The 16144-nt window shown below is 36.9% G+C and overlaps 1 protein-coding gene across 1 annotated transcript in view; it reads right to left on the reverse strand.

Annotated features, from left to right (window-relative positions):
• Window positions 1–15916, reverse strand: part of LOC134667328 (meiosis regulator and mRNA stability factor 1) — a 36549-nt gene extending 20633 nt beyond the window's left edge. Inside the window, exons 1-8 of the mRNA XM_063524674.1 lie at window positions 15513–15916; window positions 14804–14967; window positions 13977–14120; window positions 12744–12904; window positions 12042–12159; window positions 11545–11735; window positions 4802–4955; window positions 268–409 (exon numbers count right to left, since the gene is read on the reverse strand). Of these exons, the coding sequence (XP_063380744.1) occupies window positions 268–409; window positions 4802–4955; window positions 11545–11735; window positions 12042–12159; window positions 12744–12904; window positions 13977–14120; window positions 14804–14967; window positions 15513–15642 (1204 nt within the window). The 5' untranslated portion in view covers window positions 15643–15916. The remainder of the gene's footprint in view (window positions 1–267; window positions 410–4801; window positions 4956–11544; window positions 11736–12041; window positions 12160–12743; window positions 12905–13976; window positions 14121–14803; window positions 14968–15512) is intronic.
• Between the last annotated feature and the right edge of the window lie 228 nt (window positions 15917–16144).

Raw genomic sequence — 16144 nt, forward strand, 5'->3', positions numbered from 1 at the left:
GAATATTGACTGCTAATGTAATTCAATGTTTTTTTTTATTATTCGTAGCCAAAATCCTCACTGGAAAATACTGACAGTGTATGCCGCTGGTGTCATCAATGGCCACTGCATCCCTGACGGATGATTGTTGCAACGCTGTGTCAAGACGGCCAATGTATTTATTTCTGCCTATGGCTATACAAGCCTATCGCTGCACGGCACTTCATGCCGCATAAGTCGCACGTGTGAATTTGTTGAGCCTGCCTGCAATAGGCCTTAGGTACTGACCGTGCATGCCGCGGATCTTGCGCGGGCGAGGCGCGGGCGGCGGGCAGAAGTCGAGCGGCGGCGGCGTGGGCGCGGGCAGCGCCTGCAGCGCGCGCGCCCACTCCGTCGCCGGCACCGGCGGCGCCAGCGGGACCGGCGACGGCTGCGGGACAACTTATAACTTTACTCAAGTTTTATGTAAACAAATTACCAACAAGATATTGACTTACTCACTTCCATATGATATAGGCCAGGAAGACTATACGATTAATTTATTTGGTAAGCCAAAATAGTCCGTTTGGAACTACTCAGACGAACCATTAACTTACTAAACTTACTATAAAATATCAGGCCTGTTTCAGTGATCAAACGAGTTTTTGAATTTTGTCTACAAATATATTAAACAATTTGGTGATTACCTAAGGTATAATCGAAGGCAGGAGGCAGGAAAAAACAGCCAGGTGTCATAAAATAGTCACTAAGAGAGATCCATAGCTTCTTTGGCAGAATGTGTTGATCATCATATACTAAGGGCGGGTTGCACCATGCCCATTTGATGTGCTGATCATGGCTAAAGATGGCGCTAACGAACGCTAACTGCATATTTGGGTTGCACCACGCCTAACGTCTGTTAAAAAGTTACGCTGCCCTTAACCGGTCGTAGACCACTGGTTAACGATTTTACCGCATGATAAAAATGGCGGCACTTTATTGAATTTGTCCGTATTTCATGAATTTATATTTTATTTTTCAATAATTTGAGGAAATATGTTATTTAAATAATTAAAAAAATGTTAATAACCATAAATTGTGGAGTTTCTAAACGCAAAAACGTGTGACAGTAGACATCAATGGCTCTAAAAGTCATTATAATTGAGAGAACATCCATCTCTCATAAATACATTAATTTATTTATAGTTTAAAAGGAATGTGCGTGTTTTAAGTTTAAATTGCGTGCAAAATGACTCAAAGTTGGAGTTAAGACCAGATTGACGTTATCACAGGTTAACAAATACGTCCCATCCGATGAAACTCGACGGCATAATGTCGGCACTACTAGTTGTCGCCAGGATGGTCATTAAAACCAATTAAAGGCTTCTGATTATTGGAATCAAGATAAAAATGATAAATCCTTTGGACAAATCCACCACGGACGAACTATGATAATCGAAAACAGCGAGATGGCAACTATAAACATCTACAAGTCTGCCTCTGAAAATCGTAACCTGCTACAGAAGTGAACTATGTTTAGAACTATAGAAACGTACATAAAACAAGATGCGAAATATAAAATCAAGTATTTTAGTGTGAAGCAAATGTATTGGGATAATTCCAGACTAGCTGGCATACCTAATAGGTTATAATAAAAGTGAGAAAAATGTGTAATGCAAAAGTGATTATAATACTTCAACTCCTACTTACTTGGGTTTTATTTGCTTTACAACATAATCTTATTCATAAACCTAAGAAACAACAACTTTCTAAGTAGGCACTAAACTAAAATAATTTTGAAGCTATCTATATTTGAATTCATACCAGAAATTTCGAAAAACTCAGTGTTTATTAACAACTACAAGTGCAATTTGTGTTGCTTGTAATAGGATCCCACACCCATTATTGACATAGCATGGAAAAATTGGAAAATCATCTTTTAGCATATTACCGAGGCATCCTTAGACATCAAGCTCTGCTTGTGAATGCCTAGGCATCCCTGACATCCCTCTGGCAGGCTTACAGGTTTACCAAGGTATCTTAGACATGCCAAGGTGTTTTTAGTATTTCTGGATACCTTGGTATGCTTGAGAATGCCTGAGGAATGCCTCTTGGTAATAAAAAAAAGCCAAAATATATATTACTGTGCCAAGGCGATAGTGGCCGCCAAGCTTAATAAAGTAATTATTCTAGAAATATGGAATATACATGAGAACAACGAATTGTTTTAAACCACATGTCCCAAAATTCAATGATAAGCTGGCACAAGAAGATGAATCTACTCATGACTACTAGAGGAAAAACAAGAAAAAAAATATCTTAATTTATTATGGAATATCTATGGAACCATATCTACAATTTTTTTTATTATTTTTCCTCGAGCCGTCATGAGCAGGTCAATCTTCTGGTGCCAGCTTATCGTTGAATTTTGGAACATGTTGTATATGCTTGTCGGATGCAGAAAGGAACAATTCCCCTATCTGCATCTGACAAGCATATCTATTGACAAATATGTAGGTATTCAGTAAGTAGGGCTCTTCCACTATAGTCAATACAACATATGCATTGACTTTAAAAATACATAGCAACATTTATAAAACCTTAATACAACTACCTGGGTCAAATAAAATATAATATGGCTTGTCTTCTTGTCACCTGAATTTTATTTGTGTTCAACAAGTCATACATTGAAATATATTTAACCCTAGCCATGTATTGAAAATAATGTTCCAGTACAGTACCTACTGATTAACCTACCTCAAGTCCCTATATACATAACATTTAAACCTAACATAGGTACCTAAATAGCCCTGAATTTGTCACAAGAAAAGGCCCTCGGTCTGAATAATTTTATTTTATTTGTTTTCTCTCCATACTGGCTTTCTCTACACCTACACCCGAAGAAAATAAAATAGTTAATAACCAAGTTACCTGTATGACTGAAAATATAATAACTATGATAGGTAGGTACCTCCTTATATATAATTGTAAAATAATATATGTCAATAAGTTGTTTATCTACTCTCCGGGTAACCCTGTACCTCCATTGGTCACTAAACTGCTTACCTAAAAAGGATAATAGTGTGAAATGGAAAATAAAGTAGATAAGGTAACTAGCAATATATTTTCTTGTCAAAATTGAAATTCAGATATATTTTTCTAATACTTTATTTTTTGTAACAAGTTTCTTCCAGTTAATTTAATTGTATAATTTGTTTTTTTCTTGAATTCATTCACTTGTGTGTAACTTTTATCTTGTATTCCTTTATCATATGGTGTCAATCTAACCTGAAAAGAAACCAACATGATATTATTATAAGTCATCATATTCCTCGCGTTTGTCCCGGCATTTTCCACGGCTCATGGGTGCCTGGGGTCCGCTTGGCAACTAATGCTTAGACCAAGCAGTTTTAAATTAAAGTACAAAAGTAACTCAAATGCCTGCTACTAACTAACAGTTATGCATTATTTTGTCAACAATATAATTGGAATTTTTTCCCTGACTATCGTCTTTGCTTCATAGTTGTAGATAGCGTAGTTAGCGCAAGTAATCACTTGTGCATGATTGTGCTTAGGGCTCTGAAAGGACTGAAAGTAGGAAGCTATAAGCATTACACTAATAAGATAACTTACCGGGCAATGTCGCTCCATGTTTGATTCCGACTTTAGCTAGGCCATTCAACAATCGTAGTCAGACATTTCACTTTAGAGTACCATGAAGATACATTGTTTTTAATATATTACCATAAATATATTCAGGAATGGCTTATATTGTTGAATATTTAGATTTTAAATCTGCAAAGAAAGTGTAGTTCGCGCCTACAAAACTTTTCTCGTTGAGAATTTTGACAACTCAGTTTGGCATCTATGACTGGGTTGCTATATAAAATAAAAATTCTACCATAAAATTTTTGGTAGGAATGCGTTCATAATACGTCAATACGATTACCGATTAGTAATTTTAACGTCCTGTTATTTTATAGCTGGTGCAACGCAATTTATTTAGCAATCGTTAAGACCCCCACGTCAGCGTTAAAATTTAGCGAACCGTGCTTACGTTAGCAGGTGGTTTGGTGCAACCCACCCTAAGACTTCCTAACTTAAGAAGCTTTGCTCACCTGCACTGGCGGCGGTATGAAGGCGGGCTTGTCGACCCCGGCGGTGCTGTAGCCCTCGTCGCTGGAGTACGCGTGGTAGGGCTGGAGGGGGCGCAGGTAACGCGTGCTGATCTCCCGACCGAACAGTTATAGTAGCTTTGCTCACCTGAACTGGCGGCGGTATGAAGGCGGGCTTGTCGACCCCGGCGGTGCTGTAGCCCTCGTCGCTGGAGTACGCGTGGTAGCGCTGGAGGGGGCGCAGGTAGCGCGTGCTGATCTCCCAACCGAACAGTTATAGTAGCTTTGCTCACCTGCACTGGCGGCGGAATGAAGGCGGGCTTGTCGACCCCGGCGGTGCTGTAGCCCTCGTCGCTGCAGTACGCGTGGTAGCGCTGGAGGGGGCGCAGGTAGCGCGTGCTGATCTCCCGACCGAACAGTTATAGTAGCTTTGCTCACCTGAACTGGCGGCGGTATGAAGGCGGGCTTGTCGACCCCGGCGGTGCTGTAGCCCTCGTCGCTGGAGTACGCGTGGTAGCGCTGGAGGGGGCGCAGGTAGCGCGTGCTGATCTCCCAACCGAACAGTTATAGTAGCTTTGCTCACCTGCACTGGCGGCGGAATGAAGGCGGGCTTGTCGACCCCGGCGGTGCTGTAGCCCTCGTCGCTGCAGTACGCGTGGTAGCGCTGGAGGGGGCGCAGGTAGCGCGTGCTGATCTCCCGACCGAACAGTTATAGTAGCTTTGCTCACCTGCACTGGCGGCGGTATGAAGGCGGGCTTGTCGACCCCGGCGGTGCTGTAGCCCTCGTCGCTGGAGTACGTGTGGTAGGGCTGGAGGGGGCGCAGGTACCGCGTGCTGATCTTCCGACCGAACACGTCCTCGCCGTCCATACGCTTCAGTGCTCTGGCGAATATGAAAATATTAATTATTAGTAAATACAAAACGGATTGTCGCTCACGATTCAATTTAGAATAAACTTATGTCATATTTGCCCTAGGATACAGCGTTATTTATGCTAATAATGACGATAAAAGTTATCAGAAATGTAAAGAAACCCAAAAGAGCCGTGTTTACTTAAAATTACTGAAATAACGGAAAGTGAATTAATGAAATAATAAAATGAAATGAAAACATTTATTTTCAGGCAACTATTTGCCCATAGATAAATACCTTAAAATTATCATACATATTATAATGGATATGACAGAAAAACATTCGCTTTTCGGTAACTCAGTAGTTAAGGGGCTGTCCATAAATTACGTCATCGATTTTTGACCCCCCCCCCCATAATCATCCAAAAAGCATGCCACAAATGACCCCATTTCCTCCTACTTCATGCTACCGTCATCCGATGTCCAGACCCCCCCCCCCCTAATTTTAAATGACGTAATTTATGAATAGCCCCAAGCTGTGACTATGGCGTCCATTGTTCAAGTATTTCTTTATTAAAAGAGATATTTTTAACTCATAATCAAAAGCAAGTACTTTCGTTTAATACATTGCATCAAAAGAGTTAGTGAACACCAGTTTTTTATTTACTACATATAAATCATAAGTAACAAGTCACATTGAAATGACGAATAGGAAAAACAGCAATAATATAGACAAATTATGAATGGTTACGTATACCTAATAATGACTGATAATGGTTACGGTCAACGCGTTGCATTGTATCATTTGTATCGTTATTCTGAGATTAGGAAAAACGAAAAACATATCTTATTCGCTTTTTTGGACGTTCCGAGTCTACTCATGTTTAATAAAATACGCTAACTTCAATAAATTTAAAAATCTGTTGTTGAGGTTACTTATGTAAGGTTATAAAAAAGGAACTCCATCGTCGCACCAGATAATTACCACAATAATAGCTTATCGTCCTACCATTTTCATAATTATAAATATTATAAAATGTGCAACATATAATAACACCTAAATTCATACTAATAATATGTAAATACAATATACGATAACATCTAAATTGAGTGCCGTGAAAACCTTTGAATACCTATTCAACTTATAAGCTATTTATCAGAGTAAACTGCAATGCAACCGTACGTAATTATACGTATACACAACTATTTACACTATATTATATCTATTATGGATAGCTTTATCCACGTGATAAAATAACTGTCTTTAACACCGTGGGTATAAGTGACAGACACCGTTTTATCACGCTGTCACGTAGACAAGAACGACCATCATATCCGTACAGAGAAATCAGCTGGTGACGTTCAACCATATTATAAAACGAACAAAGAAATTTGAATTTGATTCGTTACGGAGTGACAGGTGCAACCCCCTCCAACGTACATTATTTTAAATCAGCTGTCGGAGAACCGCCATCTTTATTACCGTTATGAATGAATACTTTTCCCGCTAATTATTATTTCGATAAAAATAATACAATATTAACATAATATCAAATTAATAAATACACGAACGAGATAAATTAACTTCAAAACAGCGTACATGGCCTGGGAATACTGCTTACAAATGTTGTTACAGAGAAGCAATCAACTCCTAAGTTGCAAAAAATATATATTTTACTAAATAACCAACACAATCTTAGCAGCTTTGTATAGCGGATTTCAAATGTTACAATCAAGATATTTTAATTGTAGACTCACCAGTACGTAAATAGTAATGCTAGATTTTTTTTACAATAAAATTCTTTGTAGTTTTCTTTGCCCAAGTTTTTATTCTTTATTATTGTGAATTATCTTTATATTTACCGTAAACCGTTAAAATTGTATTATTAAAAATTAACCAAATAATTCGCCATGCTTTTTAAGTAGGTCAAGTGAATAAATGGTAATTTATAATATAATGATATTTTAAGGCTTATCTGCTAATAATGAACATAAGAAATCGAAAATCAGATACTGAAAACTGTTTTTCCTACACAAAATTTCAATAAATCGTAAAATTGGATAAAAAAATCTTACCCTGAGACTAGCATGATTCACAAATAAATAAGCAACGAAATAAAAAGGCGTTTGACGCCTATAAAGTTAAACTTTTAGTGTTAGACACCACGAATTTCGAATTTTGTCCGTTGGGAAATATTTAAATTTCGAAAGTATAGTAAAAATCACTGTTTCTGGCTTGTGTCTGGCGATGTAATGAACGTTTGGACGTGGAAGGGCGGCACTGTAAGGTGACCCCCTATTGTGGGTAAGTACACATTTGCGACTACTGAATGAGTATAAATGATGAAGTACCCACATATAAGAATCTAACGGATGCGTTCAGTATAAGATTATACAGTTCTATGGCAACAATCGAATTAAAATCGATATTTTTTTTCGTTTTGCAATTTATTATGAACTCTATAACACTTTAAACTCTCGCGTTTTGTACACATATTCAATTACACAAACGGGTCTACCGCGATATAATTTCATTGTTTTTACCTTTAATTCCGACGTTTCAGCTGAGTTGCACCAGCTGTGGTCACGGAAAGACTGACGTCCCAACAAATGTCAACGGAGATATTAATAAAACAACACTAAACTACCCGAAATTAGTTTATAAAAATGTTCGGGGTAGACAAAGAAATTGCAGCTACCCGTTAAAGTTTAATGTTTATTGTCCACGGCACGACACACAACACTCACAGTATCCGTACACTGGTCCGAAGATATATCTGCTGGTTTCAACATTTGAATCACTGGTCCCCAAGTAGACGATAATTTGTAACCGTCCTCTCGATTGAAATTTTTAGGGTGTTTTTATAAACTAATTTCGGGTAGTTTAGTGTTGTTTTATTCATATCTCCGTTGACATTTGTTGGGACGTCAGTCTTTCCGTGACCACAGCTGGTGCAACTCAGCTGAAACGTCGGAATTAAAGGTAAAAACAATGAAATTATATCGCGGTAGACCCGTTTGTGTAATTGAATATGTTATTATGAACTCAACAGATTTAGACTAAAATACTAAATTGTGCTAAAAATGGTGGTGTTATGGCGTCGGAATGTTGGAAAACTATGAGAGATAGATAAGTCCGCAACGATTTTGATAGCACACGTAGTGCAAGTGTTGTTTTAAACGTCAATTTCTATGAAATTATGACATATAAATAACACTTGCACTGTGTGTGCTATCAATTAAGAATACGACTAGCCATTTCTGGATCACCATTATTGCGAAATTGTCTTTCTTTGTTATGTACATAAACTAGTATACATCAAAATAAAGTTCTTTTTTATTAAACTTATAGTAAATCAGGTCTTATGTTATTTCAGCAAGTAGATGCTACAGAAGTAAATAGATAATAAAAAGCTAAAATCTCAACAGCGTAACGGCTCGTTTTTGGGTGTAATTAAGTAACCTTGTAAAGCAGTCAAGCGTATGGTATTGTCGACAACCGGTATTTTTTTATGGTTAAATGGTTAGTCTACCAGAAATATTTACTTCTTTTTATAATAAATACCCGTAATTTACGTGTAGTGTAACATTTTATCACTAATACATACCAGGTGTCCAGTAAATAATGGAATGGACTAAAATTGTACCTTACTTTAAGTTACCATATTGTTTCTGTTCCTTACATTACTGTACTGATTTTGTGTTCTGATAATAAATGTATTTTTCTCAAACATGCAATGAAATATTGATGTTATGTTCCTTATAATAGGCTGCGAAGTATGACGTTTCAGGTGCGGCTAGGACAAAAGGTCGTTAATGGAATTTCATACACATCTTGCAGGCCTAGGCCGGCAAAGTCCTCTTTTTTAATTTTCATTTCACAGATATTTGTGACACAGCATCGTGGCATTCATCCCTTAAAAAAAACTAGAGGCAGTATTTGCTTTATGGTTCGTAATGACACTCTGCCACTACGCCTATAAAAAAAAAACAAAAAACAATGTTTGCTATAATTTGCAGTTTTATTTGTATAAAAACAACATGAACTTAATAAATAATACATTCTATAATTTTATAATTTTAAATTATAAATTTAGCTACACAAATAAAAACATTTAATATATTTCATCTAAACGTTAGCGGTAAAACGGTCTACTCAAACACGCGTAGTTATATTTTTTAAATTGTTATGGAGGTAAAGTTGAAAAATATTAATTCTGTTTTATTGGATTTATGGTGCGTTGTTGATTTTTTGACTTTAATATGAGTTCCGACGAAATAATGAAATTAATATTAATTGTAATCGTAGGTGTTGGAATTGGCAGCGTAAGCAGAATTGATTTTAAATAACTTGCTGCCTCTGGCGCCAAGTCAAAGACGAAGTATGTATATGGTTGCTTATGGCAATTTTATTATTTGAAAAACTAAGAAAAATGGCTTACAGTTTATTAGAAACAGTTTTGTGGCATATTTTAAATTAATGTAACTACAAATTCGTCAACACTGTGGAAATTATACTTATTTACTCCATGCATAAAGCAACGATGTATGTGAAACATGATATCAACATGAAAGACTATGTAAACTTATGTGACGAAAACGACAGTCAGACGGATACAAGGCGAAAAAATCAAAGATACATGAAAATATACGGGTAGTCAAAATACACGACTCGTGTAAAACATACGCGTGATAATGATATAGGTACGTGTTGGTTATATTTTGGGTGTAGTTTACTTTTAGTTTTTTCTATAAATAAAACTTGGGTTTCGTGGATTTTTTATTTTATTTATTTCATTGCATGTTTGAGAAAAGCACTATACATACCTCGGCGGGAAATGGGGTTGCCCGCGCTCAGACCTATCCGGCCTCGCTTCGCTCGGCCGTCTATATGTCTTCGGCCGGCAACCCCTTTCGTCCCGGCCTCTGTAGTAATGTACTATTATTTACCTATTTATTTGCGCTCTTTCTTGAAGGTTTGAAGGTCGTATCGGTTCGGAAATACCGGAGGCGACAGTTCATAAGTCAGATACTGCCGGCCGGCCAGCTCGTAAACCCGGCGCAGTCATGCGACTCGCGGTCTTTTAGCATATTAGCCAGTACATAGTACCTGGCAGCATGATCTGGCGTGGAGAACCTTCTACACCCAGCACGCGCCCGCCGACGTTATTGGCCAGCCGGCGCGGTCTGTGACCCGCGGTATCTGAGCACAGCTAGTAATACCTTTTTTCTCAAACATGCAATGAAATATTGATGTTATGTTCCTTATAATAGGCTGCGAAGTATGACGTTTCAGGTGCGGCTAGGACAAAAGGTCGTTAATGGAATTTCATACAACAGGCCTAGGCCGGCAAAGTCCTCTTTTTTAATTTTCATTTCATAGATATTTGTGACACAGCATCGTGGCATTCATCCATTAAAAAAAACTAGAGGCAGTATTTGCTTTATGGTTCGTAATGACACTCTGCCACTACGCCAATAAAAAAAAACAAAAACCAATGTTTGCTATAATTTGCAGTTTTATTTGTATGAAATCAACATGAACTTAATAAATAATACATTATTAACCAAATTCTATAGTTTTAAATTATAAATTTAACTACACAAATAAAAACATTTAAAATATTTCATCTAAACGTTAGCGGTAAAAAGGTCTACTCAAACACGCGTAGTTATTTTTTTTAAATTGTTATGGAGGTAAAGATGAAAAATTTTAATTCTGTTTTATTGGATTTATGGTGCGTTGTTGATTTTTGTACTTTAATATGAGTTCCGACGAAATAATGAAATTAATATTAATTGTAATCGTAGCGTAAGCAGAATTGATTTTAAATAACTTGCTGCCTCTACCGCCAAGTCAAAGACGAAGTATGTATATGGTTGCTTATGGCAATTTTATTATTTGAGAAACGAAGAAAAATGGCTTACAGTTTATTAGAAACTGTTTTGTGGCATATTTTAAATGAATGTAACTACAAATTCGTCAACACTTTGGAAATTATACTTATTTACTCCATGCATAAAGCAAAGATGTATGTGGAACATGATATCAACATGAAAGACTATGTAAACGTATGTGACGAAAACGACAGTCAGACGGATACAAGGCGAAAAAATCAAAGATATATGAAAATATACGGGTAGTAAAAATACACGACTCGTGTAAAACATACGCGTGATAATGATATAGGTACGTGTTGGTTATATTTTGGGTGTAGTTTACTTTTAGTTTTTTCTATAAATAAAACTTGGGTTTCGTGGATTTTTTATTTTATTTATTTCATTGCATGTTTGAGAAAAGCACTATACATACCTCGGCGGGAAATGGGGTTGCCCGCGCTCAGACCTATCCGGCCTCGCTTCGCTCGGCCGTCTATATGTCTTCGGCCGGCAACCCCTTTTGTCCCGGCCTCTGTAGTAATGTACTATTTTGACGGAATGGGAATACTTTATGCACGGTGTATGGGACTCGCACTCCTTTCCCCTCTCCTGGCAAGAGAGGGGGAGAATTTGGCCCTACCCACTAAACCCACTCCCGCGTTTCACCCTCTTTGCCGTGCGTGACGGGATCTATGACATTCCACCGCGGCGCCCTCCAGCTATAATAATAATAGTAGTACCTGGCAGCATGGTCGGGCGTGGGGAACCGCAGCACAGCCGTGGACTTGTCGACGCGCAGCACGCGCCCGCCGCAGTTGTCAGCCAACCGGCGCAGCCTGCGCGACACTCGGTCCGCCGGTTGCTCCAGCGGCAGATTCACCACTTCCACTTCGCATATTGGATCCTCCTCCTCTTCAGTTTGGCTTAGCGTCTGTGAAATAATAATAACTGTATTGTCTAAACGTTATATGTAATGTAATTGTATCAAAAAAGATATGGAACCCAAAGATTACTGTTTTTTTATTAAAGAAACAATGGACATGATCACCACCTCAAGTGAGAATGGAACTTGCTGCCTTTCTGAACTCTGGTCCGATTGCTCTATCCAATTGAGCTACGGAAGCTTGCCCGACTTGTGCGAATATTTCCATTCCTTCTGTTTATATGCCTTTCGCGTGCTGTTTAGTACAAAATTAATTCCAAATATTTTTTTTAAACTGCATACTTAAATACATACCTTTGGGTTTCTAGGCAAGTGAGCGGTTAGTTCGTTATAACAGTAATGCGACGAGGCGCAGGTTATAAGGGCGGACGACGTGTTCTGCTTATGCACCAGTATCACTTCCATATTTTTCCTGTTATCAAACCAGAATACACTATTAAATTATGCAATATGTTTCAATTTTAATCATGTATTTGTTATTGCACATATATATAGAATGCAATAATATTTAAAACAGTTTACTAATTATAAATGAGTCGTAATTAGTAATGGATATGTAAAAATAGATTTATATCATACTTATTACTTTACTAATTACAATATCGAATTCATTAGAATTCATTTAAATTAACTCTTCAACTTGTAAGAACGAAAATATTTAGTTTATTTTGTTCAGAGTTTCTTGAAGTAGATTGATTCATTTTAGATACACGTATTTTTTTTATTAAGACACCAAAACTTCTTTTTTTTTTCAATAGCAACAAGTGAAATGTTTAGAAAACTTGATTATAGTTTTTCTCTGAACTCTTGAATATTTGTTAAAAATGTAGGTATTCTATCTTTCCTAAGACAAAAGGGACTGATTAAAGGCTTCATTCATTAAACTTTTAATAATAGTGGCTTTCAGACTTGACATAAAATCGGGTAAAAAAAACCGATTTTCTATGAGATAAAACATTCTACCAAAAGGAAGAATAGCAATGAAAAATGTCATACCTATGTCTAAAGTCACTTAAGTCAGCCGCAAAGTTAATGTCCCCTGAGATCAAGAGTAGCGAGGCCGGGGCACTGTGCAGCTCCCCAAACCTGCGCATACACTGCCGCAGCTTCTCATCTGCTGCATTCTTTTGCGTGCCACACACATGGATTAAGCTTACCTGGTAAAGACAAGGTTTGAAAGTGAGAAATATAATTATTAGCACTATACTGCTAGGCCAAAGAGCGCTAACTCAAAAGCAAATTCATTCTAACTTATGTTTAGTTTCTATTACTGAGAATTTCATTTTCAATATCATTTGTTTTTGAGATAGCGCTATTCGGCTTAGGTATAAGAGGCATCAAGTCTTAGAAAAACATGAGCTTTGAATTTGCTGAAGCAGATGTCGCTGTAAGTAGATACATTACGTGGTAATTTTGGTTGCCAGAAGACAATTAATGCTACCATCAAATATATAGCGGCATATAGAACCATCTACTTGGGATTTCAAACTAGGGGGTTCTTTTAGGGGGGAATTCTCGGGGGATTTTACACCTGTTCCATAATCAATAATTAATTGGTGAGAAATAATTAAAGAGTAACTAGGACATTAGTTATCTTAATGAAGTGTTAATAGTGATTGTTGAAATCTCCATTCATTGCAAAAATTGTCATCAATGAAATGGTTAAAGAGACAAGAGAAACATCAAAGAAAACAGATATGATGTGTGACATAACTTAGTTTCAAACTATTGCGAAATAAGCATGTTTTTTCATTATACTCAAAGTTACTCTTTACTTCCTACATAATAAGAATTTGATGCTAGGTTTCGTAGGTGGGGTGAGTAGAATATAGCAACCCTGTATAGCCACAGTAAATGTAGATCTGTGGAATTTGTCTAGAAAACCAACTAACTAGAAATATATTTCATTCACACGCCCATATTTATCAACAAAAGAATAACAGATGTAGTGCATAATTATTTTCTTCGTTTTTCATGGAAACGTACGAACGCGTCTTGCAATTTCAGTCAGTCTCGTAAAGTACCGAAGTTGACTGAAGAAGCATGACAAATACGAACGTTTCCGAGAAAATATGAAGGAAAACAATTATGCACTACCTCTGTAGCAGTGAACTTGTGACAGATCTCTGTTACTTAACATTAAATGCTTGGCATTGAATTACAAGTATTTAATGAACATTATAATAGAGATAATAATTCAATTAGATTCAAGATAATAAAGCTACTTACTTGAGCATCATTAAGTTCCTGGAGCCTCAGTGGTAATTCTTTCCTCACATCACAGACCACCACAAAGTCCGCCTCTCGCCGCCCCGTCAGAAATTTGGCACGGATAGCTGCTACTACATCTATTGCCGAGCAGCCTCGGGGTACCTAGATATTAAACATTGATATATATTCTGAATCTGCACCAGTTGGCCTTGGCTGGGTGGAGCTGGAGGAAGCCGCGCTAGACCGCATAAAATGTTATAGGGTAATTGCCCTAGTTTACCGCCCAGTGCTAGTTTTTCCGTCCACTTGATGGTTTAGCAAATAATATATTTCTTTTTTAATTTCCTACTTGTTATATTAGGTTTAGACATTAAGGATTGCAATAAGTCCAAATTTGTGCAGCAATGTAGGTTTATATTCAAATTTCTTCAAGTAGTCAGAAACTAGCACTGGACGAAAACTAGCGCAATGACCATTACTTTAACACATTATTCATTGTTGTTTCTATATTTACTAATATGTATTTAAGTGACCCGCATTTAATATAGATAAAGAAGTAAAAGTGTATAATCTTAATACCTCTTATGATAAGTGGTGAGGTTATCTGTATTTATTTGCATCAGTTTGTAATAAAACAGTCATGTTGTTGCCATATTATGTAGATCTTTGTTTACCATCAAAAGTTTGAACAGTACAATCTATTATATAATTTTTAATTACAACCAAGTTTATCTGCTCAAGTACTATACCTATATGTAAGTTTGAGCAATAAATAACATTACAGAAAAGAAACCTCTGTAGCCTTTTGGTCAAAAAAAAAACTTAAAAATATACAAAATACCAACCTGACAATTCTCTATGTCCCAAAATATCCCTAGGGGCACAGTAACATTGGACCTCTGTTTGTAATGTCGGAACCTCGATTTGACTCGGGCCCGTTCCGGGTTAAACACTCCCTCATCTCTAACACAACTTTCAATTTCTTCAGAAGATTCTTCATCGGAAACATCTACAAGCAAATCAATTAGTCCATTAAACACATGGCAGAAAACAGTGTGTGATCATGTGTTTATTAAATGAATTCTTTAAACATGGCATTTAATTGATATCCCAGTCAAATACTGAATGTTAATAAACAAGTTATATTAACTGAGTATACCTACTTAATTTAGAAGGAGTAAAGGAAGGAATACCAAACAAAATTGGAAGAAAGTAGGCCATAACAAACAGATTATAGTGTCACAAAAAGTACAATTAACTAAGTAGCCAACACAAAGTTCCACAACAGTAACATGAGATCTTCATTGTATAACGTAGTGAACAGGATATTCAGTTACGTAGAGCTTAAATTGAACTCGTGTTCAATTCGAACCATTCAAAGCCACAATCCACAAACCCAGATCAATTACTAATATGGACATGTTATGACTTGTGCCATAAATATAAATTGTTTTTAACCTTTACAGTAGTTAGGTGTAATAATTAAGCCTGTAGCCCCCCCCGTAACTAGTCGACTGTTACCTAACAAAAAATACCATTGTCAATAGAACGCACCTGTTATCCACAAACGGGGAGGTAATGGTATTTTCATGACTGGACTAGATGTAACATTGTTGGCTAGACCTTGAGCAGAATCACTTCTTGTGCCCCTGTTGCAACTCTCAAGATCTCTTAGAAAATCCATAATGCGTAATTAACTGGTTCTACGTGACGAATACAAAACTTATCTCTCACTCAGCATATGCTAAACAAAGCAAAATTAGGCTACTAATGTAGAACACAAACAATCACAAACATGTCACACTTAGAATGTACAAACACATTATTCTCTACACGAAATACTTAAATCACAAGATTTGTGTCTTAACATTAAAACAAATATATACAAAACGTAAAAATAATATCGACATTATCTCTACGCCATATCCATAGCTGAATGGTAAAAAACTACAATCCCATTTCATAAACAAACAACGAGCAGTAGAGTAAATGAATGAATGAAATATATACAAGTTCGACAACATCAGCATATTTAAAGTAACTTCCAAGGCCCCTACGTTTATTGTTCTGTTTGACGGCGCAGCAACTAGTATCATTTCTCTCTCCTCGCTCTTTTAAAATGCCATTTGTCAAAAAAGGACAACCATACTGCTGACAAGGTGAACTTCAAATCAAGTGTTGCCTTT

This window comes from Cydia fagiglandana, chromosome 9 (genome assembly GCF_963556715.1).
Source record: "Cydia fagiglandana chromosome 9, ilCydFagi1.1, whole genome shotgun sequence".
NCBI lineage: Eukaryota > Metazoa > Arthropoda > Insecta > Lepidoptera > Tortricidae > Cydia > Cydia fagiglandana.